This window comes from Orcinus orca, chromosome 13, assembly GCF_937001465.1.
Source record: "Orcinus orca chromosome 13, mOrcOrc1.1, whole genome shotgun sequence".
In the NCBI taxonomy this organism is placed as follows: Eukaryota; Metazoa; Chordata; class Mammalia; order Artiodactyla; family Delphinidae; genus Orcinus; species Orcinus orca.
In genome coordinates, this window is record NC_064571.1 from 10,352,324 (window position 1) to 10,378,070 (window position 25,747).

The following is a 25,747-nucleotide window of genomic DNA, read 5'->3' on the forward strand; positions in this document are numbered from 1 at the left end:
AGAGCTTCTGCCCTATGAATGGGGACTGGATGGGGAAGGGAGCTGCAGTCCTCTAGGCTGTATCTGCCTTGAATAAAGCTTCTGTAATATGGAGCTGGGAGTGAAGGGGTGGAGGGAATGAGAGATGCCAGTGGCCTGCATGAAGCCGTAGCCCTAGACTGGGAGGTGGTGGGAGGGGGAGCCCCATCCTCTTGACTGCACTTGCCCAGAGTATAGCTCCCATCACACTGAGCTATTGGGAGGGGTGGGGGGAGGGAGATGAGGTTCAAATGATATTTAAGTTTAGATTTTTTTGAATAGATGTTTCTCCATTTGCTTAATGTCCTCAGGATAATTTCCTGAGACTTTAAGAGTTGTTTTAGAGATAATTTTCAGTGATTAAATGAAAAGCGTTTGGGTATCAGTACCATTGTATGCAGGTCAGCAAAAGTAGTGGGGTCCAGCTGGGGATGAAAATTGGATTTCCCTTTTGAGCAAAGCTCAGAAATGTGCTGTTATCTCAGGTTCAGTCCTGATAGAGGTGGTACGGGGACCCTGGTCTCCTGATCACTGGCAGGTTCTCTGGTCCAGTCTCCACTAGCCTCCCCAAGCCTCTTTGAAATGCATTCACCCAGGTTGTCAGCTTGTGTTGCGTTCTTTGGTATCCCACGATTTGGATAATTTTCCGTCTCCTAAGCTCGTACACAAAAACTCAAATGACCTTGTGGAAGTTTATTTCCAGGCAGTATCCCTACAAAGCAAATGAATTATTTTTGTCACAGGCGTAATAAATGGTTAATTTTGGAAATGTTTTCTGTAAAGCAAACAACTGCCAGGTTAGTTTCTTTTTAATTTTCAATTATGTGCAAGGATACATCAGTACAAAGAAATGAGACGGGCTTGTCGCGACCCAGATGAAGGATACATCAGTACAAAGAAATGAGACGGGCTTGTCACGACCCAGATGAAGGATACATCAGTACAAAGAAATGAGACGGGCTTGTCGCGACCCAGATGAATGATACATCAGTACAAAGAAATGAGACGGGCTTGTCACGACCCAGATGATGGCATTGCCCTTTGGGAACGCCCAGGAGAGGATTAGAGCTAGGTAACAGACTGGGCAGATAATTCTGGGCAAAGTGTGGCAGTGAAATCTGCGTAGTGAAGGACGAATGTCTGAAAATGAAGCCCTGGGAAACTGGCAGATGTGATAGGTCCCACGCAGGTCCATTTGTGACTGAGAAGAGCAAACCAATGGTGAGCTCTCTGGACAACTCCAGCTGAGAGAACTTTGCATTGCTGTGTTCTAGGCCTTGATGACAGATGTGGGCATGCAACACCTGACATCCAGATGCTGGACGTAAATGAGGCCCAGAAACTGGGTAGATAGAAACCCTTAGATGGAGGATGAAGTGGTTAGTTTTTTCTGGGAGGGGTAGTTATGACAATATAGACCCACTCAAAGAGATTTTTTTCCCTTAAATAAATATTCCTTGAAGGCACATATGCCAACGGAATAGCACAGTTTGCTTTTACTTATTATTTCAGTTTTAGAATCAAAGACGAAAAAGGATGCCTGGAAAAAGCTGTGTTTAGGGAGGCTCAGGACTTGCATTAATTTCCTGGCAGATTAGAGAATAAAGTGGGAGAGAGGTTAAACCAAGGACTTGTCTGCCAAGTCAACTGGAAGAAGGAAGATCAAGGGAATTATCTGCAACCAGGGAATGGCTATTTTAAGCAGATAGGAACAAGAGTCTGTTCACCTTCATCGGTCCTTCTCCGGTCAGCCTAGTGGCACTTGCTGTAGTTAACTATGTTGGTATATTTATTTCATATCCCACTGGGGTAGACCTACATCTCTCACCGCTCCTTATCTCTAAAGTTAAAACAAACCACAGAATTACATAGATGAAGGAAAAAAGCGACATGTCCTTTTGTATAGTTTTAAAAACATTCCTCATAGGGAAAAAAGTCCCAAAGCAAAAGCGTTAAACTGATTATCCACAAAATTTTAAATGTACATATTTCAAATGACACAGTAGAAAAATATCTAAGCAAGTATGACTAACAATGGTTCATTTTCCATAATACATAAAAAGCCTCTATAAATAAATAAGAAAAATAGTAACATCACAGTATATAAATAAATGAGCATATGATATGAGACAATTTTAAGAAGACTTATCCATGGCTTATAAACATGTAAACAAACTAACTAACTTATTACTAATCAAAGAAAGATGAGTTAAAGTGAGATAACTTTTTACTTTATTAAATTAGCAAAGACTTTTGAAAGGATAATACTCAGATCTGGTAGAAATGCATTAGGAAGAGCAAACGTATATACTAGGAAAAGGAATAAAATTGATATACTCTTTCTGGAAAGTGAGTTGGTGATGTGTATCAAGGGCTTTAAAAAAAGGTTTACATGTTTTTCATCCAGTATTATTTTCTCTAGAAATTTACCCTAAGGAAATACTCATTAAAATTGTGACTTCTAGAATATTTAATGACATCGAAATTGCATACAATGAAATTAGGTAAACAGAAAAGCAGGATATAGAACTCTCCTCCATATGTTACTAATCGAATATATCCATGTATGTTGGAGATATTCATTATCCCTTGATTGTCACAAGCATACTTGTTCATTTTATTTTTTCTGACATTGAAGTGTCTGTAACTGGCACACATGTACCATGTAATCTTCCTTATTCGTGATAGATTATCATTAAATTGGTGGTACATATTTAAGAACTTTTTTAAAGCGTGGAACTATGACATAGAGTAATTATATATTAACGTTTATGCATGGTTTTCTCTCTTTCTCCTTATCTCTATGTTTGTGGAAGCTAAATAAATCTAATATTATCAATCAGTTATCGTACTTCTGCCAGATGAACTTACTTAAAATTCAAATCTAAATACGTCATGTATTTCTGGGAAGCTGGAGTAGATGTACTTTTCCTTATTCCTTCCACTTAGAACAACTATAAAGTCTAAACATTACAAATAAAGCAGACATAAAATGACTCTGAAAGGTGGAGACAAGAAAGCAGACCAGCTAGGACCACCAGACCCAAGGGATGGTACGGTGGGGAGTTCCCTTGTTTTCTTTTTGACTCATATGTTCTAGGCTGGGTACTGGTGAAGCTGACAACCCAGAAACACCAGTAAGAAGGCAAAAAAAGAAGTCTGCTTTGTTTAGCCAAAGGACTAGGAAAAGACACTCAGCAAGACAGAAAACTTTTAGGCAGTACTGCTCTACTTTAGTCAAACACCACAGAAGGAGCTGTGTTCCCTCTTACCCATGCCAACAAAGGCCAGGTGGGAAGCCTGGACTTCTGCTCTGCCCACGCTATAACAAGCTGCACCAACTCTGCCACCACAGTGGTGCCAGAGGAGGCCAACCAGGGAGCTGGGACTTTCATCCATGCCAGAAGGAAATTCACACCACCCCCTGGGGTGTCAGTAGAGACCAGGTGGGGAGCCTGGACATCCACCTGTACCCAGTACCTCCTCTCACCTCCTGCTGTAGTGGTGTCAGAGGAGGCCCAGTGGAAAGTCAGAACTTTCACTGCCATTCGACAGTAATGATGCTCCATCTGCCACCATGTCAGTGGAGGCTACATGGGGAGCAGAATTCTCACCCCTACCCCACAATAGGAGGAACTCATGCCCATCACTGGGGTGTCAACACAGACCAAGTAGGGAACTTGGACTTCTCCCTCCACCTGTCAGTAATGACTCCTTTCATGTCAGAGAAATACAGAGGATTTAAATAAGATCCAGAGTCTCACAACGTAACATGAAAATGTACCTGTTTCAGTAAAACATCACTTGTCATACCAAGAATCAGGAAGATTTCAAACTGAATGAGAAAACGTAGTCAATAGATACCAACACTGAAAGGACAGAGATGTTAGAATAACTTGAAAAATAGTTTAAAGCAACCCTCATAAAAAAATGCTTCAAAGAGCAATTACAGACACACTTGAAACATGAAAAAATAGAAAGTCTTGGCAAAGGATAGAAAGTCTAGGCAAAGAAATGGAAGATATAAAGGAAAGCCAAATGGACTTTTAGAACAGAAAAATACAATAACCTAAATAAAAAACTCAGTGGATGGTGTCAGCATCAGAATGGAGGGGAAAGAAAAAAGAATCAGTGAACTAGAAGAATAAAAAAGATAGAGAATATCAATAAAACAAAGAGCTGGTTCTTTGAAAAGATCAATAAAATTGACAGACATCTAGCAACATTGTCAAAGAAAAAACAAAATTACTAATATCAGGAATGAAGCAAGGGATATTACTACAGACCCTGAAAACATCAAAAGGGTAATAAAAGAATACTAGGAACAACTCTGTAAACAGAAATCTGAAAACTTAGATGAAATGGGCCAATGCTTTCTAAAACAAATACTATAATTCAGCCCATATGTACGACAATTTGAATAACTCTATAACTATTAAGGAAATTGAATTAATTTAAAACCCCCTAAAAAAATCTTCAGGCCAAATGGTGTCATTGGAGAATTCTGCCAAACATTTAAAGAATTAACAATAATTATATACAGCTCTTCTACAAAATAGAAGAGGGTGGAACACTTCCCAAATTCATTTTATGAAGCTAGGAGCATCCTGATTGCAAAGCCAAATAAAGACAATATAATAAAAGGAAATTACAGAACAATATTCCTCATAAAAGTAGACACAAAAATCCTTAGCAAAATATTAGGAAATAGCATTTAGCAATGTAAAAAGAATTATGCACCATGACCAAGTGGGGTTTATTCCAGGATGCAATGCTGGTTTAATATTCAAAAATCAATGTAGGGCTTCCCTGGTGTTGCAGTGGTTAAGAATCCTCTTGCCAATGCAGGGGACACAGGTTCGAGCCCTGTTCCGGGAAGATTCCCACATGCTGCAGAGCAACTAAGCCCGTAAGCCACAACTACTGAGCCCACGTGCCACAATTACTGAAGCCCGCGTGCCTAGACCCGGTGCTCCACAACAAAGAAGCCACCGCAGTGAGAAGCCTGCACACCTCATTGAAGAGTAGCCCCCGCTCGCCGCAACTAGGGAAAGCCTGCGTGCAGCAACGAAGACCCAACACAGCCAAAAAAAAAAAAAAAAAAAAAAAAAGCCAATGTAATCCACCATATTAATAGGCTAAAGAAGAAGAATTACATAATTATAATCAATTGGTGCAGAAAAAGCATTTTAAAGATTCAACATACATTCTTGGTAAAAACTCCCATTTAAATAGGAATAATGAGAAATGTGCTCAACCTGTTAAGGAGCATCTACAAAATACGTACCGGCATGCCTTGTTTTATTGTGCTTTGCTTCATTGCACTTTGCAGATGTTGTACTTTTTTTACAAATTGAATGTTTGTGTCAACCCTGTGTTGAGCAAGTCTACGGGCACCATTTCCCCAACAGTATTTGCTCACTTCGTGTCTCTGTGTCACATTTTGGCACTTCTCACAATATTTCAAGCTTTTTCATTATTATTATATTTGTGATAGTGATCTGTGATTGGTGACCTTTGATGTTACTACTACGACTCACTGAAGGTGCTGATGATGGTTGGCATTTTTTAGCAATGAAGTTTGTTTAAATTAAGGTATATACATTTTTAAAGACATAATACTATTGCACATAATAGACTACAGCGTAGTGTAAATTTAACTTTTATATACACTGGGAAAGCAAAAAATTCACGTGATTTGCTTTATTTCAGTTGTCTAGATCTGAACCCACAAAATCCCAGGGTGTGCCTGTACAGTCAACATTATACTTAATGGAGAAAGACAATGCTTTCCCCCTAAGATTGAGAAGGCAAGGATATCTGCTCTTACCACTGTTATTCAACATAGTGATCAAAGTTGTAGCTAGTACAGTAAAGAAAGGGAAAAGCATATAGATTGGTAAGAAAGTAATAAAAGTGTTTCTATAGTCAGATGACTTGAATGTTTATATAGAAAATCCCCAAATATTTACAAAAGTCCTAGAACTAAGAACTGAGTTTCAGCATGGTCACCAGATACAAAATAAACACGCAGAAAGCAATTGTATTTTTATATACAATGAACACAAGGATACCAGAATTTAAAATATAAAATAATAACATTTACAACTGCTCATAAAAATTGAAATACTTAGGTGCAAATTTAACACTTATATGCTGAAAACTGCAAAACACTGATGAAAGAAACCAAAGATCTAAATAAATGGAAAGACCTACCGTGTTTATGGATTGAAAGACTCTGACGTTGTAGGCACCCTTACTTCTAAGGCTATGGATTGAGAGGGAAAGTGGATGCAGCAGCCAGCCCTTGAGCTACTCAGGCATGTCCCATTGCCAAGAGCAGTCAAGCCAGCCTAAAGCATTAAGAAATGGATGCCAGCCCTAAAGAGAACTTCATTACTTGGCTTTCATTTCCAGATGCTCAACCTCAGTGAAGGAGAACCCTGGAGAGTGTTGGGGCCTCAGTGTAGGTCTCCTTTCTCTCACTGTGGTCAGGCTTGTGTCTCCAGGATGATAGTAGGCTCTGGCTGGCTCTTTGGGCAGGCAGGATGCACATGGACCCTACACCAACCATAGTATGGAGGGGAAAGAGGAGAGAAGGGCTGGCTTCCAAAGGGGTCAGCCCTCTTGCTTCCACACGCTAATGACCAAAGTGCTGGGGGCTTCTGCAATACTTCTGCAGTGGTGCTGTTGATAGATCTCTCTCTCTGTATAGATGATTTTTAAAAGTATGAAAATAATTCAACAGTGAAATCATTAGGCCACCCCAGGGAGTTTCAGCTGCAATTTGTCTCCCACCGTTGTAATTTTGTTTTGCATTCATTAGGATGTGAGTTTTTTAAAAGAAAAATCTCAAGGAATCACAGTTCTGACGACTAACATTAACCACCGTGTCACTCACAGATATTACTAAGGCTATAATTCTGAAAAGTAAATTAATCTCCCTTGTGTGGGAGCCATCTGAATAACATTCAGGTTCCTCTCTAGGGTAGGCTGATGGACTCTGGAAAGAATCTTCTGCTTCTATGGCAACATGATATGAAGGAAGGCTCTGCCTGCGCCACCTTCCCTGGCTTTATTTTGTCCACCTTGTCCCTCCCTGGAATTGGGGAAGAAGGAAACTGGCTGGTGTTCTTGGGTACATAGAAAGGCAGGTGCTTTTCGAAAGCTTCACGTGCTTTCCAACACACACACACACACACACACACACACACACACACACACACATTTTTTCTAACATATTAGTTGACAGCTTGTTTTCTTTTCTGTCAGCAATTTCATTATCTTTAATGTTGAGTGGAAGAGACTTTCCTCTTCACCCTGAAAATCTTTTCACAACAGCTTTAGCGATGCAGAATAGATCAGTGCTTTGTCTGGGTGAAAGAAAGTGTTTCTTTTGGGAAATTTTTAAATGGCTTTCCTAGATCAAGGATGAATAGAATAGAGGGTGATCCTAGGAACTTGGGGTAACGGTAATGACTGTGGTGATGACACCTGCCATGCCTTGAACACCTACTGTGTGTCAGGCGTGGGCAATGTCTCCCTTCGTCCCCTCTGTCTTCGTCAGCCCCGATTTAGGACTGAGGCACTCGAGGCTCAGTGAGTTTGTGTAACTTGCCCAGGAGAAAACGACAGGGGTCAGAGTCTGTATGCAAGCCAGGTTTGTCTGATCCAAAGCCTGGGATTTAACCACTTTGTCCTGCCTCCCCTCCTGTGATGCCTGGGATGGAGTGATGTTGACTTGGCCCCCGGATGGCCTTCTGGGGGCAGCAGGAAGCTCCAGAAGAGGATAAGAACAAACAGCGGAGAGGTAGCCAGGTTCTCTGTGTTTTATTGTGAAGGCGTTTGAGCCACAGTGTGTCAGGTCGGACCCCTCTTGCTGGTGTAACTGAACCCTCAGAGAAGAAGCTGGAGTTGGTCGACCTTCAGATCCAAGGTGACCCAGGACTGGCTCTCTACTGGTCCTTCACAGGAGGTCAGCGTCCCTGTGGTTACAGCCCAGGGTTATGATGTTGGCCAGAAGTGGCCCACACAATAGAAATATGGAGACAGGGTCATAGGGATACTCTGCCTCCTGTTGTCTCTTTATCTGAAGGACTTCTGGAGTCTCTACTGGGGTCATCCATCCACTGATGGGAGGAAGTGGCCTGAGCCCAACCTCTTAAGGTTCTGTAGCCTGCTCCCCTTGGCACTGCTCTCCCAGTGCTAGTGGGTGGGGTAGACAGTCTTTGCAGCCTAGGGTAGCAGAATGTCAGTCCCCACCAGGCCGTGACTGGTCACGATTTTAGACCCATGAGTTTCCTGTTGGGGAAGGGCCTTTATGTTCCTGGTTTTGATTTGGTGTGACCTTTGAGAATGGGAAAAAAGTAACAGCAAAGGCTGTTTGTCTCTGCACTCTATGGCCAAGAAAACACGGGCTCTAGTGTCTGTGTTTGTGTGTTTGGGGTGGCGGTCCCTGCTCTTTCTATATACCTTTGGACACTGATACCATAGCACCCTCATTTTTTCTGTATCTGAAATATTCTCATGTTTAAAAATTGTCATTTTCACTGACCCCATCACAACCATTGAGGTTCATCTGTTCTTTTCTGTGGTTGGATTGAAAGACTGCTAAGGGGTGGGAGAAAAAAAGGGGTCTGGAAGGTGCAAAAGGTAATTGTTGGGATCTCTGCAGGATTGGAAGGGCACTTTGAGAACTCTTCCTTGGGACCATGTTGCATATTTCATCACAACCAAGGCTACTATTAAAGCAGCACTTATCTATAGACTACATACATACACTTCTCCCATCTCTCCTACAGGTGGACTGAAAATTGCCCATTTGGGGAATGACACCTAAAACATGGTGGAGGTCACATGTGGAACCTGATGTTTAAGGCAGGATTGCTTTGTCAGAGCCCCAGGGCAAACTAGTAAATGTTCAACATAAAAAAAAAAAAAAAAGTAGCTAAATTTGTGTGCAGCCCAGCCCCTTCTGTGACCCCAAACTTGACCCCAGCTTGGGTTGGTTGGGACTGGGTTTGGTGAGGCTTGGGGCTGGGAGTCATGTGTCTATTCTACGCATTACCAGATAATAAGTAGCCAGGTTTTTACATCCTGGCCGGCCAGCTAAACCCAATCTGCTGGGTCCAACCCGTGCCATTAAAATATACTGCTTTGGGAACTCTTCTCAATACCCTGTAATGACCTATATGGGAAAAGAATCTAAAAAAGAGTAGATATATGTATATGTGTAACTGATACACTTGCCGTACAGCAGAAACTAACGCAACACTGTAAGTCAACTCTAATAAAAATTTAAAAAAATATCCTGCTTTGTAACATATTTTCCCTCTGGGTTTCTTTGTCCAGGAACATCCCAAAGAAGGGGAGAATTAGGGACAGATGGGCTGTGGGCTCTCCGAGAGGCTGGGGGGTCTCCATTGGGGCCAGTGAGAATGGGGCACAGTGGTCCACCTCTGGGGCACTCACGGGCTCCCTGAATCCTCTCTGTGGCTGAGTTATTAACGAGGGCAGGTGGCCACAGGGAGTGTGGCCGGGGCTGAGGAATCTGCTCAGCTTTTGTCCACAGAGGTCAGCCCTTTGACAGAGAAGGAGGAGAGTTCTGTCCTCTGGCAGCAGGGATGCCTGTGAACCAGCTTGCACCCCCAGAAATCTCAGGATCAAGGATGGAGGCCCAGCCACAGAACTCTCTTCCTTCCACTTTGACTGGCTGTCATTCAGAGCAGGCTGATGCAATGATGCTGCAGAGCAAGAAACACGCAAAGCAATTATCTTTTTAGTAGGTCACTGGCCTCCTTTGGGAGAAGAGACCAGAGGGAGAGCTGGGGAGGCAGGCAGCCCGGCCTTCCCCAGAGGCTGCGCGTGCAGTAGCTGCGTGGGTGATTAATAGCTGTGTCACTTCCCATGAATGTTGCTTTAAGCGGCCGTGTTCAAAACTGAGTGGGAACAAAATAAAACAACCCCAAAATAAATGTTTCCTCCCATCCTTATGAGTTGCTGGAATCCAGAAATAGCTTCTCAAATCTATCATTTTAAATGGCATCGTTCACAGCCCTCTCACAGGGATACTGTGATGCACACACATCACTTTCTCTTTTTAAAGACCATGAAAAATTTGAGCTCAGTGACTTTGGGGTTGTTTTCCGGCCCTGAAATAAAAATTATGTTTACAGAGAAAAATATAGCCTTTACATGGGTTTTTAAAGAAAAATAGTAACCCAGGGGAGGAAAAGGCCAGGAAGAATATTGTGTCCATATAGATCATAAACTGGAACAGTAAAAACGTCTGGCAGGCAGTAATTGCCGGCCAGCTGCAGGGATTGTGGTCCTGTGAGTTGTGTTCAGGGCAGTGTGCCAAGATGCTGGCAACCAGAGGACTGGCCTGGACCATCCCAGCCCTCCGTGAAGTCGACTGGGGCCTGAGTGTGTAGATAAGAGGGTGACCTCCTCCGGCCAAGTTCTCTCAGAGCACAGAGTCTTGAGGCCGCCTCTCTCTGCTGCCTCTGTTGGAACCAGGCTACTGGCTTGGGGATTGATGGTGGCAGTCTTAGGGATGACTCTGGCAGCATCTCTGGTCAGGAGAAGGGTCATTAGCCTTGAGTGTCATATTGATATTTTCCCCTGGAGAAGCCAGAGAGCACATTTCAAGGGTGAGAAGCCCATGAGAACCTCCTGGCTCAGTGCTTGGGAGACTATCAGTGTCTCGGGCCAGAGAAAGGGAGGGAAAGAGTGTAGGTGCTGCCTGCCTTCTGCCCACTCATTTGTTCCTTTCTTGAAAAAAACCCAGTGGGTGGGCTGTTGGGCATAAGGACAGGGTGGGTTCCTCATCTTAGTTGCTCCATCGCTGTCGTAAATGCCCACTGGCTCCCACTCAGTACTCCAGTGTCTGCCAGTTGGGCTTTTATCAGAACATCTATGAACAAGCGAACATTCCAAAGAGACGTGGAGGGATGGGTGCTGGAGGAGTTGGGTGTGTTGCTGCTGGGAGATGGCAGGACACTACATCTGTCACCTTGCTTTCAGTCTCTCCCGCCCACTCACACCTGACCAGGCTGGGGCACCTGAAGACAGAACAGGCCTACCCTCCGTGAGCTGTGAGTCTTGGCCCCAGGTGCTGTTTTAAAATCCTAGGTTGGAGCTTCCCTGGTGGCACAGTGCTTAAGAATACACCGGCCAATGCAAGGAACACGGGTTCGAGCCTTTGTCTGGGAAGATCCCACATGCCGCGGAGCAACGAAGCCCATGCGCCACAACTACTGAGCCTGAGCTCCAGAGCCCGCGAGCCACAACTCCTGAAGCCCGCGTGCCTAGAGCCCGTGCTGCGCAACAAAAGAAGCCACCGCAGTGAGAAGCCCGCGCACCGCAACGAAGAGCAGCCCCCGCTCGCCGCAACTAGAGAAAGCCCGCGCACAGCAAGGAAGAGCCAATGCGGCCAAAAATAAATAAATAAAAACACCCCAAAAACCATAGGTTGTATTAATTGTTTAGGTATGGTGACAGGAGACGACACATCAGGAGCCCACTGCCACTGAAAACATAGCTTGTTACTTGCAGTTCCCAAGAGATGGAGGGATGCCATGCCATGCAGGGCCACCTGGGGAGGCACCAGGGACAGTCAGGAGTCAGAGGGAGTGAGGCCAGGAGCTTTTACTGGGGGAAGGCATGGGTGAGGCAGGATAAGCAGGCTAAGCAGGTCAGGATTTTTTTGGTTTAGGCTGGTTTGAATTATTCCAGCAGGTTTGGGGGCCCTGGGGGCTGTCCTAGTGGTCTGGCCAGGGGGAGATTAGGGCAGGGGAACAGTGGCCCAGAGTGAAAGAGCCCCTGAAGGAGGTGATGCGGGCTCCGGATTGGCTAGTTGGCAATGAAAGATGTAATCCTTTGCTCCCTCAGGGAATTGGCGAGTCCTGGGAGGGGCAGTCCCTCCAGGGTCAGCAAGGGCCCAGATGGCAACGCATCAAAACATGTGGTTAATACAGGTGCACACGGCGCCAGCATGAAAGGGAAAAGTGCTCCCATGTGGGAGGAGTAACAGATGAAATGCTCGGGGCAGTCTGGGGAGAAGCAGCTGCCTGCTTTGATGGCTTTGGTTTGGTGTTTGAAGGGGTGAGTCCAGAGAGGGGAGGACATCTCAGTGGGAGGAGGGGGCTGAGCCACCAAAAATATGACGTGTGGTAGTTAGGGGTGAGGTTGGCTGCAGGCAGAGAGTCCGCCTGGACAGAGGCCCAGTATGGGAAGGCGTCTGCGGGGCTTAGCAGGAAGCAGTCGGGACCCTCAAGTAAGGCCAAAGCAGGTTCTGAATGCCAAGCTGAGGCACTTGGATTTTATTCTGTGTGAGCTGCCAGGGCTGTTTTGCCCTCAGGAATTCTCCTAATGAATTCACAGACTCCTACAGAATGACTCCGCTTGGCTGTGTATCATAATCACAGCACTTAATTAACAAATTAGGATGCTGATGTAAATTTATGCTGGATGAAAAATAGAAATCCGCTGTGGCAGGGCTTGAAAATGCAGTGCCTCCCAAGCTTGCAGGTAATGTCGGCGAGTGGAGAGGGCTCTGGGGATCGTGGGGGGCGGCCATGCCCCCAGTGGAGGGGTTGACGGCCTCAGACCTCCAGGGAATCCCATCACGGGAATGGGGTCCAGCGTTGCCAGATCTTCTTTGTTTTCAAGAGAGCCTGGAAATGCAGATCCCTGTTGTGAAATCACTTGGTCGCTTGGCAACGCGTTAGCTAAACTCCGTCCTCCCTATCAGTACAGGGAAAGGCACTGAGAGGCCAGCTGTGTGGACCCTTGGTGGCATCTTTCTGCTCTCCTGTCACCCCAATTGAATTGTGAGGCTCAGAGAGGAAATGGGGTGATTTCAAGGAGTTCCTCCATTGGGGAACTGAGGCACGGCAGGTCAGGGGTCAGATCTGGCAGCCAAAGACCTTCTGTGAGGTCGGAGCGAGCCACTCTGCGGTGCTTCATTGGTATTTCCTCGTTGCCAAGACTCATTAATTCTTTCATTCATTCAGTGACTATTGAGTGCCTGCTGAGTGCCGGCCAAGACCAACACTACACACACAAAATCAGAAAACGTGATGGGATACTGTCTCAAAGTATATTCTCGTTGTAATTATTTTTCAGCAAAACAAACCCTAAAAGGCGCTGTGATCAGTCCCTTATTTTGCTGTTGCCACGTGGGTGGTGCTTCCTGCAATGATGCTCTGGCACCAAAGGAGGAAATGCTGGTGACCGACAGGGTGGGATGAGGGGGTGATGGGAAGGAGGCACGCGCGAGGCTCTCCCTGCCTACGCCACCTGGGCTGCTTCCGTCCGTGTCCTGGGCTGTGAGCTTCAGGCTATGAGCTCTGTGGCCGGGCCTGAGCCTTCTTGTCCTTGGGGGACGCCTGGCACCTCGGGTGATGCTGGCACCTAGCAGGCCCGCAGACGTCCCCCAGGGGAGTGAATCGCATGTGGCGATAGCTGGTTTCGGTGGAGAAGAGTTTAGCCACAACGACCATAGGAAAAGTTCCAGTAGAAACACAGCATTTCAAAATGCAAGTTAAGAGAGTGGGCACAAATGGAGTTTGTAGAATGACCCAACGTTATGGTGACACCATTATTGGGTCTGTGATTGTTTTATTGGTTTCACGATGATCCGGAAAAAGCTGAGAGGTTTTCCTACGGACTGTCAGGCTCCTTTGACACTGTGTCCTGTTGTGGTTGGGATGGACGGAGGGCATGGGCAAAGGCAGGATGGGGTCATGTTCCTCAGACAACTATCTGTGGGGTGGTTAGATGGCGTCTGGGGAAGCTATGCTCGTAGAAAACGAGCCTGCGCTCACAGTGTGCCTGTGTGTGCTTGTTGTTAGGTCTGTCCTCACTGCCTCCCACCCACATGAGATGGCCAGGTTGTGAATTCTAGATGCTTTATGAACTAAAAAGATCATGGTACCCTCCTTTTAATTACAAATAGGAAGAACATTAAAGCATGCAATTATGACCCAGAAAGTATGAAACAAAATTTTTAAAAATTTGCTGTTTCCCGTCTTTCGTTGAGTGATTGATGGGTATCCTCATTTCATTGGCGTCTGAAGCACAGGTTCGCCCTGCCTGTCGGATAACCTAGCACGATGTGCACCTGTGTGCGTACGTCTGCACATGTGTGCACGTGTGTGTGTGAAATGTGTCAGAAATTGACGTTAAGATCGGACCTGTTCACAGAAGGGAGGCTGCGAAGCCCAGGATTGTAGAGCATCAGCCTGCCTGGGGCAGGGGGGTGACCTAGACAGGCGGGGCTTGTGCTTTCTACAGCCGCGGGTTTCTGTAGGATTAACCCACGGGTGATGCCTGGGAACAATCCCACTTTACAAGCTGCTCTGAGGAGGACCTCTGTTCACCCCTACGCAGCTGCATCAGAGCGAAAGGCAGTGCTGTCCACAGGGCACGGGGTTTAAGGAAGGATGTGGAGAACACCTTTTGCACGAGGAACTGCAGGGGAGGATTTAGGTGGGCTGAAAATAATGACCCACCTGTGAATCTGACAGAAGCACCGGGGTTGGCGTGGCCTCCTTGTTGAGACTGTCCTTTTGAAATATGTTCTAGGGTATCACTTCTGTCCTATTAATTATGTCAGGAACTTAGTAAAGCTGAATAATTAATGATCTCAGTGCACTAGGAACTATAAAATGCCACGTAAATGTTAAGGAGTAAAAATTACTCTGTGTATTAAATAGATAACCTGCTTTAAAAATATTCCATGGTGGGAAGGTTAATTTCCAGAGCAGCTGAAAAGCTTTTTGTTGGACTATCTTCAGAAACTTTTGCCATCTTAAGTACATTTTAGGAGACTGAGGCATTCTGTATCTGAAGTATTTGAAAGACAAATGGCTGTTTGGGATGACGTTGCCTATTGGATTTTGGTAAAGTTGTGTCTGCTTGATTCTCTCTAGCCAGAGGCACTTTGGGCCCAAAGCCAAGGAAGAGGTCAAGATTATTGAGCACCAAACACAGACCCTGCGGCTGATGCCTCACCTGGCTACGGCCTTGGCCCTGTCCTTCGCCAACAGGTGAGATGCCTCTGGGGGTTTGCCCTCTTGAGGTGAGTCTGCGGCTCTGGCATTAATAGGAGGCAGAAGAGAGAGGCAGGCAGGGGCTTCACTTCTTTTCTTTTGTAAAAACTTTTTTATTTTTTTAAAATTTACTTTTAACTGTGAACATGAAAGAGTCTGTGGTTAAAATCCAGTGCTCAGGTCAGACTTGCCATCTGAATCTTGGTAGTCCATATATCCTGATGATGGGGTCCACGAAGAATTTGGGATGACCCGAACTGACGCTTCTCCAGAGTGTCTAAAAGAAACAGACTCAAACAGTTGAAATTTCTCTACCTCTGAAAACGGTTCTAATTTATGCTAATATTTTCAAAAATAGGTCAAGATGTGTACATATGGTGGCGGGCTATTGAATAAAAGAGCAGTAGGGGCTTCCCTGGTGGCGCAGTGGTTGAGAGTCCGCCTGCCGATGCAGGGGACACGGGTTCATGCCCCGGTCCGGGAAGATCCCACATGCCGCGGAGCGGCTGGGCCCGTGAGCCATGGCCGCTGAGCCTGCGCGTCCGGAGCCTGTGCTCCGCAACGGGAGAGGCCACAACAGTGAGAGGCCCGTGTACCACGAAAAAAAAAAAAGAGCAGTAATAATACTGTAAATTCACACAGAACTTCACATTTTACAGCTGGCTCTTCTTATCTTTGTCTCAGAAGCCTAGACATTGCCTGGGCAGTTGTGGGTCATTACCACATGGTAAAGATCAGAAATTAGGAGATTTGCCTAAGATCACAGGGTCCAGGAGTGGGTGGACTGGGAATGTAACTCCAGACTTTGGACCCTTATCTGTGTTCTTTCCTCCCTGTGCAATCCTGCTTCTTGTGGGAACTACGAGAATTAATTTCTGAATAATTGAGAACTGGCGTGTGTGTGAAACTGACCGCGCCAACGGGTAAGCTGGTGCCAGGGTTTATGAAAAGAAGGTGATTGGAGAGATTCTGCCTCTAGTGTGCTGCTGGCTTGTGGGGCTGCTCAGCGCTGCTGGCCTGGCTGGGAGGAGCTTGGGCGGGCGCCCCTCTGCCCTTATGCGCTCAACACTGGGATACCGGGCTGTGTGAACGGTGAACCCTGCAGACTGAGCTTCGGTAGCAGCACTAAGATTGATCCAAGCCACCTGGAAGAAAATGTAAATCACTCACTTCTAACATCTTCCTTCAAATATTCTTGAATGTCTTTTGAGGTTGAATTTGCATATTGTAAAATGCACAGATTTTATTGCTCAGTGAGTTTTGACAAACATATGCACTGGTGTGATGAACACTTAAACCGAATCCAAAACATTTCCATCACTCCACAAGGTTCCCTCGTGCCCCTCTGCAAGTTGCCCTACTCACCACCACAGCAGAGACAACCACCTTTCTGATTTCTATCCCGATAGCTTTTTCTGCCTGTTCTTGACCTTCATATAAATGGAATCATACAGTATGTCTTTGTGGGTGTGTCCAGCTTATTTCGTTCAATGGAATGTCTTGATGTTCCTCAATGCTGTTGAGAGTTTAATTTTTATTGCTGAGTAGTAACATTCAGTGAATAAACCACATTTTTTTTTTATCCATTTCTGTCACTGATGAACATTCAGGTTGTTTCCAGGCTTTTAGCTACTATGAATAAGCCACAGTGAATATTCTAACACAAGTTTTTCATTTTTCCTAGGGTAAATGCTTAGAGAGGACTTGCTGGGTGTTGGGTATGTGTATGTCTAACTTCATAAGAAACTACCTGTTTTTCAGGGAGGTAGGACCATTTTATGCTCTCTTGGGCAATATATGGGAGTTCCAATTGCTCTGCATCCTTGCCAGCCATTGTTATCATCAGGTTTTGTCTTGCTTTGTTTTAATTTTAGTTTATTTTGGTCTTTCTAATAGTTGAATTTTATTACCCTAATAACTAATGACATTGAGTGAGTATCTTTTCATGTGCTTATTTGCCATCTGTATATTTTCCTCACCCATTTTTTAAAAGTTATTTTTATTTATTTATTTATTGGCTGCATTGTGTCTTTGTTGCTGTGCGTGGGCTTTCTCTAGTTTCGGCGAGCAGGGGCTACTCTTCGTTGCGGTGCACGGGCTTCTCATTGTGGTGGCTTCTCTTGTTGTGGAGCACAGGCCCTAGGTGCACGGGCTTCAGTATTTGTGGTGTGCAGGCTCAGTAGTTGTGGTTCGCGGGCTCTAGAGCACAGGCTCAGTAGTTGTGGCGCACAGGCTTAGTTGCTCTGCAGCATGTGGGATCTTCCTGGACCAGGGCTCAAACCCGTGTCCCCTGCACTGGCAGGCGGATTCTTAACCACTGCGCCACCAGGGAAGTCCCACACCCATTTTTAAATTGGGGTATTTATTTTCTTATTGTTGAGTGTCAGAGTTCTTTTTATACTCTGGATAGATTCTTTGGCATCATATATGTGATTTGCAACTATTTTCTCCCAGTCTGTCACTTTGGCTTTTATTTTCTTAAAAGTGTCTTGATCAGAGCAATAGTTTTTAATTTTGATTTGATTTGATAGCTTTAAATTTTGATTTGTCTTGAAATTGGGTAATGTGAGTTCTTTTTCAGAATTGTTTTGACTCTTCTCATTCCTTTTTGCCTGTACTTATACGTGTTAGAATCATCTTGTAAATATCTACAGGAAAGATGGCTGGCATTTTGCTTGGGATTGTGTTGAACCTGTAGATCAAATTGGGGAGAACTGACTTCTTAATGTTGAGACTGCCAATTCATGAACACCGTGTATCTTTCCATTTTTAAAGGTCTTCTTAGATTTCTCGCTCCAGTGTTTTGTAATTTTCAACACACAGATTCTGCACATATTTTGTTATATTTATACCTAAGCATTTTACTTTTCTTTGGTGAAATTGTTTATTTCTAGTATATGGGAATAGTATTTACTTTAGTATATTGATCTACAATCTTGTTTGTACATTTTAATACATATAGCATTCTTCAGATTACCTATTTCTTCTTGAATGGATTTTTATTTACTTCATCTAATTTGTCAAACTTACGGCAATAGTGTTGATTGTGGTATTCCTTTATCATCCTTTTAATGTCTGTGGAATCAGTAGTGATTTCGTCTCTTTCATTCCTGATATTTTGTTCTCTCTCTCCCTCATCAGTTTGTATAGGTTTATCAATTACATTGCTTTTTCAAAAAAACAGATTTGATACAATTGATTTTCTCTACCGTTTTTCTGCTTTTAATTTTCTTGATATCTCCTCCAGTGTTTGTTATTTCTTTCCTTCTACTTGCTTTGCTTTAATTTCTTCTCACTCTCTCTTAAGGTGAGAGGTTAGGTTACTGCTTTGAGACCTTTCTTCTTGCCTAATCATTTAGTACTAAAATTTCTCTGTAAGCATTACTCTAGCTGCATCCCTCTGCTTTTGATACGTTGTATTTCCATTCAGTACAAAATAGTTCACAGTTTTCCTTGAGACTTTTGCTTTGACTGCTTTGGTTATTTGGAAGTACGGTCATGGTCCAAGAACATATTATGAAGGATTCTGTTCTTTCAAATTTAAGGCCCAGAAGACACACACACACACACACACACACACCCCTAACACATTCCACATTGCGAAGAATATATATTCTGTTATAGTTGGGACGATAGTTCTATAAATGCCAATTAGGTTAAGTTGGTTGGTTGTGCTCTGCAGACTATATACATCCTTTCTGATTTTCTGCCTACTTGTTCCATCAATGGCTGAGAGGAAGGGGTTGGCATTTGCAGCTATAATTATAAATTGGTCCATTTCTTCTTTCAGTTTTATTAGTTTTTGTCTCAGGGATTTTGACGTTTTTTAGATGCATATACATGTAAGGATTATTATATTTTCTTGGACAATGATCCCTTTATCGTTATGTAATTTTTCTCTTAATCCCTGAAAATATTCCTTGTCCTGAAGTCTATTTTGTCATATTAATATAGCTACTCCAGGTTCCTTTTATTTAGTGTTTTCATGGTACATCTTTTTCATACGTTCATTTTTAACCTGGCTATATTTTTAAAGTGGGTTTCTTTGTAAAACAGAGGATAGTTAGGTCTTGATTTTTTTATCCAACTTGAAAATCTCTGACTTTTAGTGGGTGTGTTTAGACCAATTGTATTTAAAGTGATTGTTGATATGTTTGGATTAAAATCCACACTGATAGCTGATTTTTATTTTTTCCATCTGTTTTTTTTGTTTCTTTTTCCTTTTTTTCTGCCTGCTCTTAGGTTAAATGAATATTGTTTATTATTCCATGTTATCTCTTTGATTGATGTTATTTATACTACTTTTGGAAATATTTTCGTTGTTGACCCAGCGTTTACAGTATACATCTTTACTGAATTAGAGTCTGTGTTGAACTATTATACTGCTTCCCCTGTCGTGTATGGACCTAAAACAGTACATTCCAAATTCCTCCCTTCCATCCCTTTTTCTGCTATTGTTGTCACATAATTTACTTTTAAATATGCTGCAAACACACAATATATTGCTACTGTTTTTCTTTTACATAGTTCTGTCTTAGAGCAATTAAAAATCAGTAAAATTGAATTTTATTTTACCTTTATTCAATTGCTAACACTGTTAATTTACTTGTATAGATCCAAATTTCTAATTGATACCATATTTGTTCTGCCCGAAGAACTTCTAACATTTCTTGTAGAATAGGTCTGCTAGCAGCGAATTCTCCCGATTGTTTTTTTTTTTTTTTGAGAAAGTCTTTATTTCTCCTTTCTTGAAAAAAGACATTACCAATATGTACAGAGTTCTGGGTTGATAGTTTATTTTTCTTTGAGCATCTTAGTGATCTCACTCTATAGGCTTCTTGATTCCTTGATTCTCATGAGAAAACAGCCATCATTTTTCTGGCTGTTTCCCTATATTCCCCATATATGCCCACTTTAACTGCTTTTGAGATTTTCTCTTTTTCTTTGATGTTCAGAGTTTGATTATGTTGGCCTAGGTGTGGTTTTGTGGTCTTGTGTGTCTGTGCTGTTTGGAGTTTGTGGAGCCTCTGGGATCTGTGGGTTGAAGTTTTTCATCAAATTTGGAAATACTTTGGCCATTATTTCTTTAAATATTTTTTCTGCCCCATTCTTTCTTTCCTTCCTATACAGATGTCAACCTGCTTCATACTGTCCTACATGTCACTGAAGTTATGTTCTTTGTTTTCTTTCTACTTCAATTTGGATAATGTCCATGGATCTGTCTTCAAGTTCTCTGTTTCTTTCGTACACAATGTCCAATCTACTAAAAAGGGCTGGTTCCTCCCTGGAATTCAGCTCATCAAGGCTCCCTGCAGCATTTGTTCTTTGGGAAAATACAATTTTTATTTTATCCACTTTCCTTCTTACTGTTATTAAGGGAACAAAAGTCTCTGGTGTCCTTTTATATCTTAACCCTGTGACACTTCTTTTAACCTCAACGATTCCATCTGAAGTTGTCACTAACTCTCTACAAAGTGTCCCTCACCCCATTATACCCCTTTTGCCTTCACCCTTCCAGCCTTGCTTCAACTAAGCCAGATATTTCTTGACACAGAGGCTGGTTTCCAGTGGTTCTCTGATGTGCTTTTTAAAAACTACAGACTCTGTGCACCCACTCCCATGATGCGAATTCACCTGGTCTAGGGAGCATCCCAAGGAGTCCAGAGTGTGAGTACTTCAGCTCTTTGGTGATTCTTATGAGCAGCCAGAGCTGAGAACCACAGGAACTTTTTAGGGAGTTTCCTAGCGTGACCTGGAAATAAATTTTGCTAACAGTTAACAAGCAGCAGTATTAAATTAGCATGAACATGTATACTGGATCAAGATAATCTGACAGTGAAACCTAAGAATGTTTTGCATGCATGCCAAAGGCAAAGAAAATTCTTCTTTGAATCTTTTGCCCTGTAGAACTTGTGACTATTATGAAGAGGCAAGGCTATCTATACATTCACTTCTTAATCCACTATTTACAAATCCATGACACGAGAAGTTACTAGACCACATAACAAAGAGGCACTATGTGTTCCTCATTTATAGTTTATATAGGTATAAAATACATATTTGTATATATGTATATATAAGTTTATAGATATATACACTTATATACACCCATCTTTATATGTAACAAAAGTGTTATATGGATCAACATGTTTTTTTCCTTCAGCTCCATTGTTATTTTTTAGACTGATGTAAGCATCATATACCTGGATTTTGTAAGAACTGTGTTGTCACTATTAATAAAAATTAAAGTTTCTCTTGATTTTAGGGAGATACTCCTCAAAGGCAGAGAAGTAGAGAAGTAGAGATCACCGTTCCAGGTTTAGGTTTCAAGGGAGAAAGGAGAAGTAATAAATGGAAATTGACTAGTAAAAAATAAAAAATCACGGAGCCCTTACCATGTGCCATGCATGGGTGAGACAGTGTTGAACGGGACACATCAGACATATGTCCTCACCGAGCTGTCAGTCTAATTGCCCCCGGGACCTTCCTGATTTCCTTGACCTTCACCTCCCTGGGCCTTCTGTGGTCTCTGGCCGAGTTCCGTGTCCCCCTCGTGGCTCTGTTTTCTTCCCCTGTGCCTCCTCGGTGGCAGCAGGGGATTGACCCACTGAAAATCTGGTTAAAGGAATCCCCAGGACGAAATGCCTCAGCTATGGGGGGAGGAGAGGTTGTCTGTGTTTTGAAACAGTGCCGGGAGAAGTTGGTGTTTCTGTGACAAAATCCAGCTCTCCTATTTCTCATTTACCATGCCTGTTGCCTCTCCTCCAACTGGTGAAGCAATAGTTTAATGAAGTTGGTTGTTACATGACAAATGCTAAGTACCTCTCCCCCCTACACACCCCACTTTTAAAAAACTAAGGTTATCAAACCTTGGTTATAGGTCCCATCTCTCAATTCCCGTGGACCTAATTCTGCCAATCAACTGGCTTCAGTTTCAGGGTCTGGGTAACTTGAGTTTTGATGGGTTAGATGTTTGTTCAATGCATTGGGTCCCGCTCAAGTGCAGAGAAACGCTCGTGAGCATCCAGACCTTCAGGTGTATGTGGCTGGAGTGGGAAAAACAGGCCACTAGCCACGTCAGCGGCCCTGTCTCTCTTCCCATCTAATGTGACAAAAGCACAGATAGTCAGAGCTTCAGGTCACAGTAACAAACAGGTCACGGAAGTGAAATGGGACAGCTTCTTTCAGGGCACATCACATATATTCGTGTCTTCAGCAACCTTACGGCACCTTGCTAGTAGGGGTGCCAGGTAAAATACAGCCTCCCAGCTAACTCTGGGTTTCAGGTAGCCAACGCACACCTTTGTAGTCTAAGCATGTTCCCATGACTGCAACAGGGAGTGTGCCCTTAAGCTAAAGATTATGCATTGTTTATCTGAAATTCAGATTTTACTGGGCGTGCTCTGTTTCTGTTTGTAGAGTCTGGCACTCCTGCTGGAGTTGGACGTGGTCCCTGCCACATGGAGCTTGTGCTGCCTTGTCTAGGGTTTGACAATAGTGGGGCAGCAAGTGGACCTGGTTCCTGACCCCCTTCCGTGCCCATCGCCTCCACAAGCCTGGAGACTGGGGGAAGGGGGAAGGACCTGCTTGGCCCCTAGTGAGCCCCATTCCCCCTACCCAACCCCCTACCCCGCCCCACTCATGTTCTCCTAGCCTTGACAAGGAGGGGACAGAACCGGCTGGCCTTTGGTGCCTGTTTGCTCTGGAAGAGGTGGGACCCATCTCCCCACTGCCTGCCGAGCTGCCGGGCAGAGCCAGCCCAGTGGGGAGGGGACTGTCTCAGCGGGGGCATCTGTGCCAGGTGACGGACGGCCACCTGAGGAGCCTGCCAGGGCTCTCCCCCTGCTCTCTTTCTCCAGAACTGCAGAGCTTTGCCCTCGTCCCCTCATCACACCACCTGTGTGTCAGGTCCCTCTCTGGGCCCTGAGGACTTGGCAGCCGACAGCAAGGTCACAGCCCTGCCTGGGTGGCCACGTGGCCAGGGAGGATTCCTGTTTTCCCTTTGGCTGTGGGTGCCCATCCTTGGGTCACTTATTAACCTCCGTGGGGCTGCTTCCCACCGCTGAGGCTCCAGTGTCGTGCGTGCATCCTGGTCCAGTGCCTTGCCTGTGGGCCCTGGCATCTGGGTCTTACTGGACCTACAAGCTGATGCCCTCTGTGTACTCACTCACAGACTGTGACCGTAATTAATGACCGTGGTGGGAATACATGTTCGATAACTGTTAGCTGCTGTCGGGCCATCACCCCCAAGACGCCTCAGACTTCCCACCCCCGTCCTGTCAGTTTCCGCATTCGGGTGATTTTTCCTCCCTACACTAAAAGCACTCAAAGCTCACCTTTCCTGGCATCGCGCCTGGACCCTCCCCAGCTCCCTCTCTTGCCTCCCTGCCCCGCACATCCAGCCTGCCCCTCATCAAATCTGTTCTCCGCAAGCACAAGGCCCGAGATGAGATCTGAATTCTCACCTGCCTGCTGGGACCCTCCTGCGGCTTCTGTGTTGGATGAAACTCACTCCCTCATGTGGCCTCGGGGCACCTTCCCCTGCCTGGCCCCTGCTGCCCCCAGCCACTCGTCGTGTCTTCTGTCCTCCACCCTGTGCTCAGCCTCACCCCTGCTTTGGCCTTTCTTATAGGCAGCCTCCACACCGCGCCCTGTCACTCACGCCTCACATCCTTGCCTCCCGTCACCTGGTAGCTCATTGTCATCCTTTGAGACACAGTTCAGCTTGTCATCTTCTCCAAGTCACCTTCTTCCCTGAGCTCCTCCTGGCATCAGGAGCCCTCTGTAAGCTTCTTGGAGCAGCATCCCAGGCTCCCTTTTTTTTTTTTTTTTTTGCGGTATGCGGGCCTCTCACCATTGTGGCCTCTCCCATTGCGGAGCACAGGCTCCGGACGCGCAGGCTCAGCGGCCATGGCTCACGGGCCCAGCCGCCCCACCGCATGTGGGATCCTCCTGGACCGGGGCACGAACCCGCGTCCCCTGAATCGGCAGGCGGACTCTCAACCACTGCGCCACCAGGGAAGCCCCCGGGCTCCTGTTTTCATTTCACCATTACTCTTGGTTTGTGGTTATGAATTCTTCCAGCATAGAAATCGTGGATTCTTAATTTGGCATCTCCACCTGCTAAGAGTGTCTGGCTCTCTGCATGAGATACTTCAGCTCAACTGAATGAAATCACCTTGTGTGATTACATCACTCTTGGTGGAGCCCAGGGCTGGCTGGCCAGGGCGGTTGGTCACTGAAATCTCCGCTTGGAATCATCTAGTGGGATTTGCTACAAAAATGAACTTCCTAGCTTAGAAAGTGACCAACAACTTAAAAATAAATCAATATCTATGGTGTGCCAGCCAAAAGGAGTATTTTGGGTTTGCCTCTCCTGTTATTTATTCCAGCCCAAATGGGCAGTTCAGTGGTCCAAGCTGGGTTCCAGGCCAGGAGGGGCCACAGCACCATCGTGCTGCTGTCTTTATATTGGATCCAGTCCTACTGTTTTTGCCCAACACCTGCAAGGATAAAATTAAGACAATAGCTAATACATATTCAATTGCATACCACATATCAGGCACTGTCCTAAGGTTTTTATGTGGAGTAACTCATTTAATGCCTCATGACAACTCAACAAATTTCTCTCTCTTTTTTTTTTAATAACATCTTTATTGGAGTATAATTGCTTTACAATTGTGATGTCTCCATAGCACCTACGTAAAGTGGTGCCTGTCACAAAGTAAGATCTCACTGATATTTGTTGAATAAATGCATGGGTGGAATGATACTTCATAGTTTCAGAAATTCACCAAAGTCCTGTCCTTATCAAAAAATGGGGTTCAGAAAAAAAAATGGGGTTCAGGATAGTTAAGCCCCTTAGAGTTCCTTCACCAAATGAAGACTGTCTATAACTATATATCAAATACTACATATAGTATTTGATAGTATTTATAGTACTGTTTATGATACTACCAAACTGTGTTTTTAATATAGTCCTGAACTTATTGCCAAAATGTCTTGTTTGCTCTTTTTATGTAATACAGATTTTTGTAAATTGAATCCTGCCCTCTTGCTGACTTAACTGTTTTAGAGATACTCCATCTGCATTTCTAATGAGTCTTGCCTCGATGGTGGGTTCTGATTCTTCAAATGGACATAACCTATAAGGAAATATTTCACGTTTCTAGAAGCATTCACTTAAATAAACAGGTTTGGAAATGAAGAATGTTTTTGCCACAGTATCCCTATTTTCCAATTTATCTCTGGGCCCCTCTGAGTTTCTTGCATCAGACTTTCTTAAGACATGTGCCTCCTGGACTCTTACACACCCTGAACACAGAAGGGTTTCTCAGAGCTCCTTGGCACGCAGACGTGAGAGCTTGATAGTGGATAAGTGCCACCGGGGGAACCGCTCTGTCTGGCAGATGGAGGCTCTTCCTCAGCAGGGCCCATGTCCTGCCAGTGTTAAGTAAAATCACAGGCCAGCATTGCAAAGAAATCTTACCAGATCTCTGCTAAGACAGTCTCATGAGTCTTTTTTTTCTTAGCTGATTTATTTCTTCTTTACCACCCATTTTCACCCTGGGGAACATCGAGGGGAGTGTGTGTGTGTGTGTGTGTGTGTGTGTGTGTGTGTGTCTATGGTTAGGGAGGTCGGAGGGGAATCATATATACATTTTTTTAAATGA

The 25,747-nt window shown here is 44.4% G+C and overlaps 1 protein-coding gene and 1 long non-coding RNA gene across 2 annotated transcripts in view; one reads left to right on the forward strand and one right to left on the reverse strand.

The window, feature by feature from the left end:
- Nucleotides 1-25,747, forward strand: part of ACOXL (acyl-CoA oxidase like) — a 371,113-nt gene that overhangs the window by 159,944 nt on the left and 185,422 nt on the right. The window contains 1 exon segment of the mRNA XM_033401938.2: nt 14,955-15,071. Within this exon segment, the coding sequence (XP_033257829.1) occupies nt 14,955-15,071 (117 nt within the window).
- LOC125960755 (uncharacterized) overlaps nt 1-25,747 on the reverse strand; it is a 228,180-nt gene that overhangs the window by 32,993 nt on the left and 169,440 nt on the right. The window lies entirely within an intron of this gene.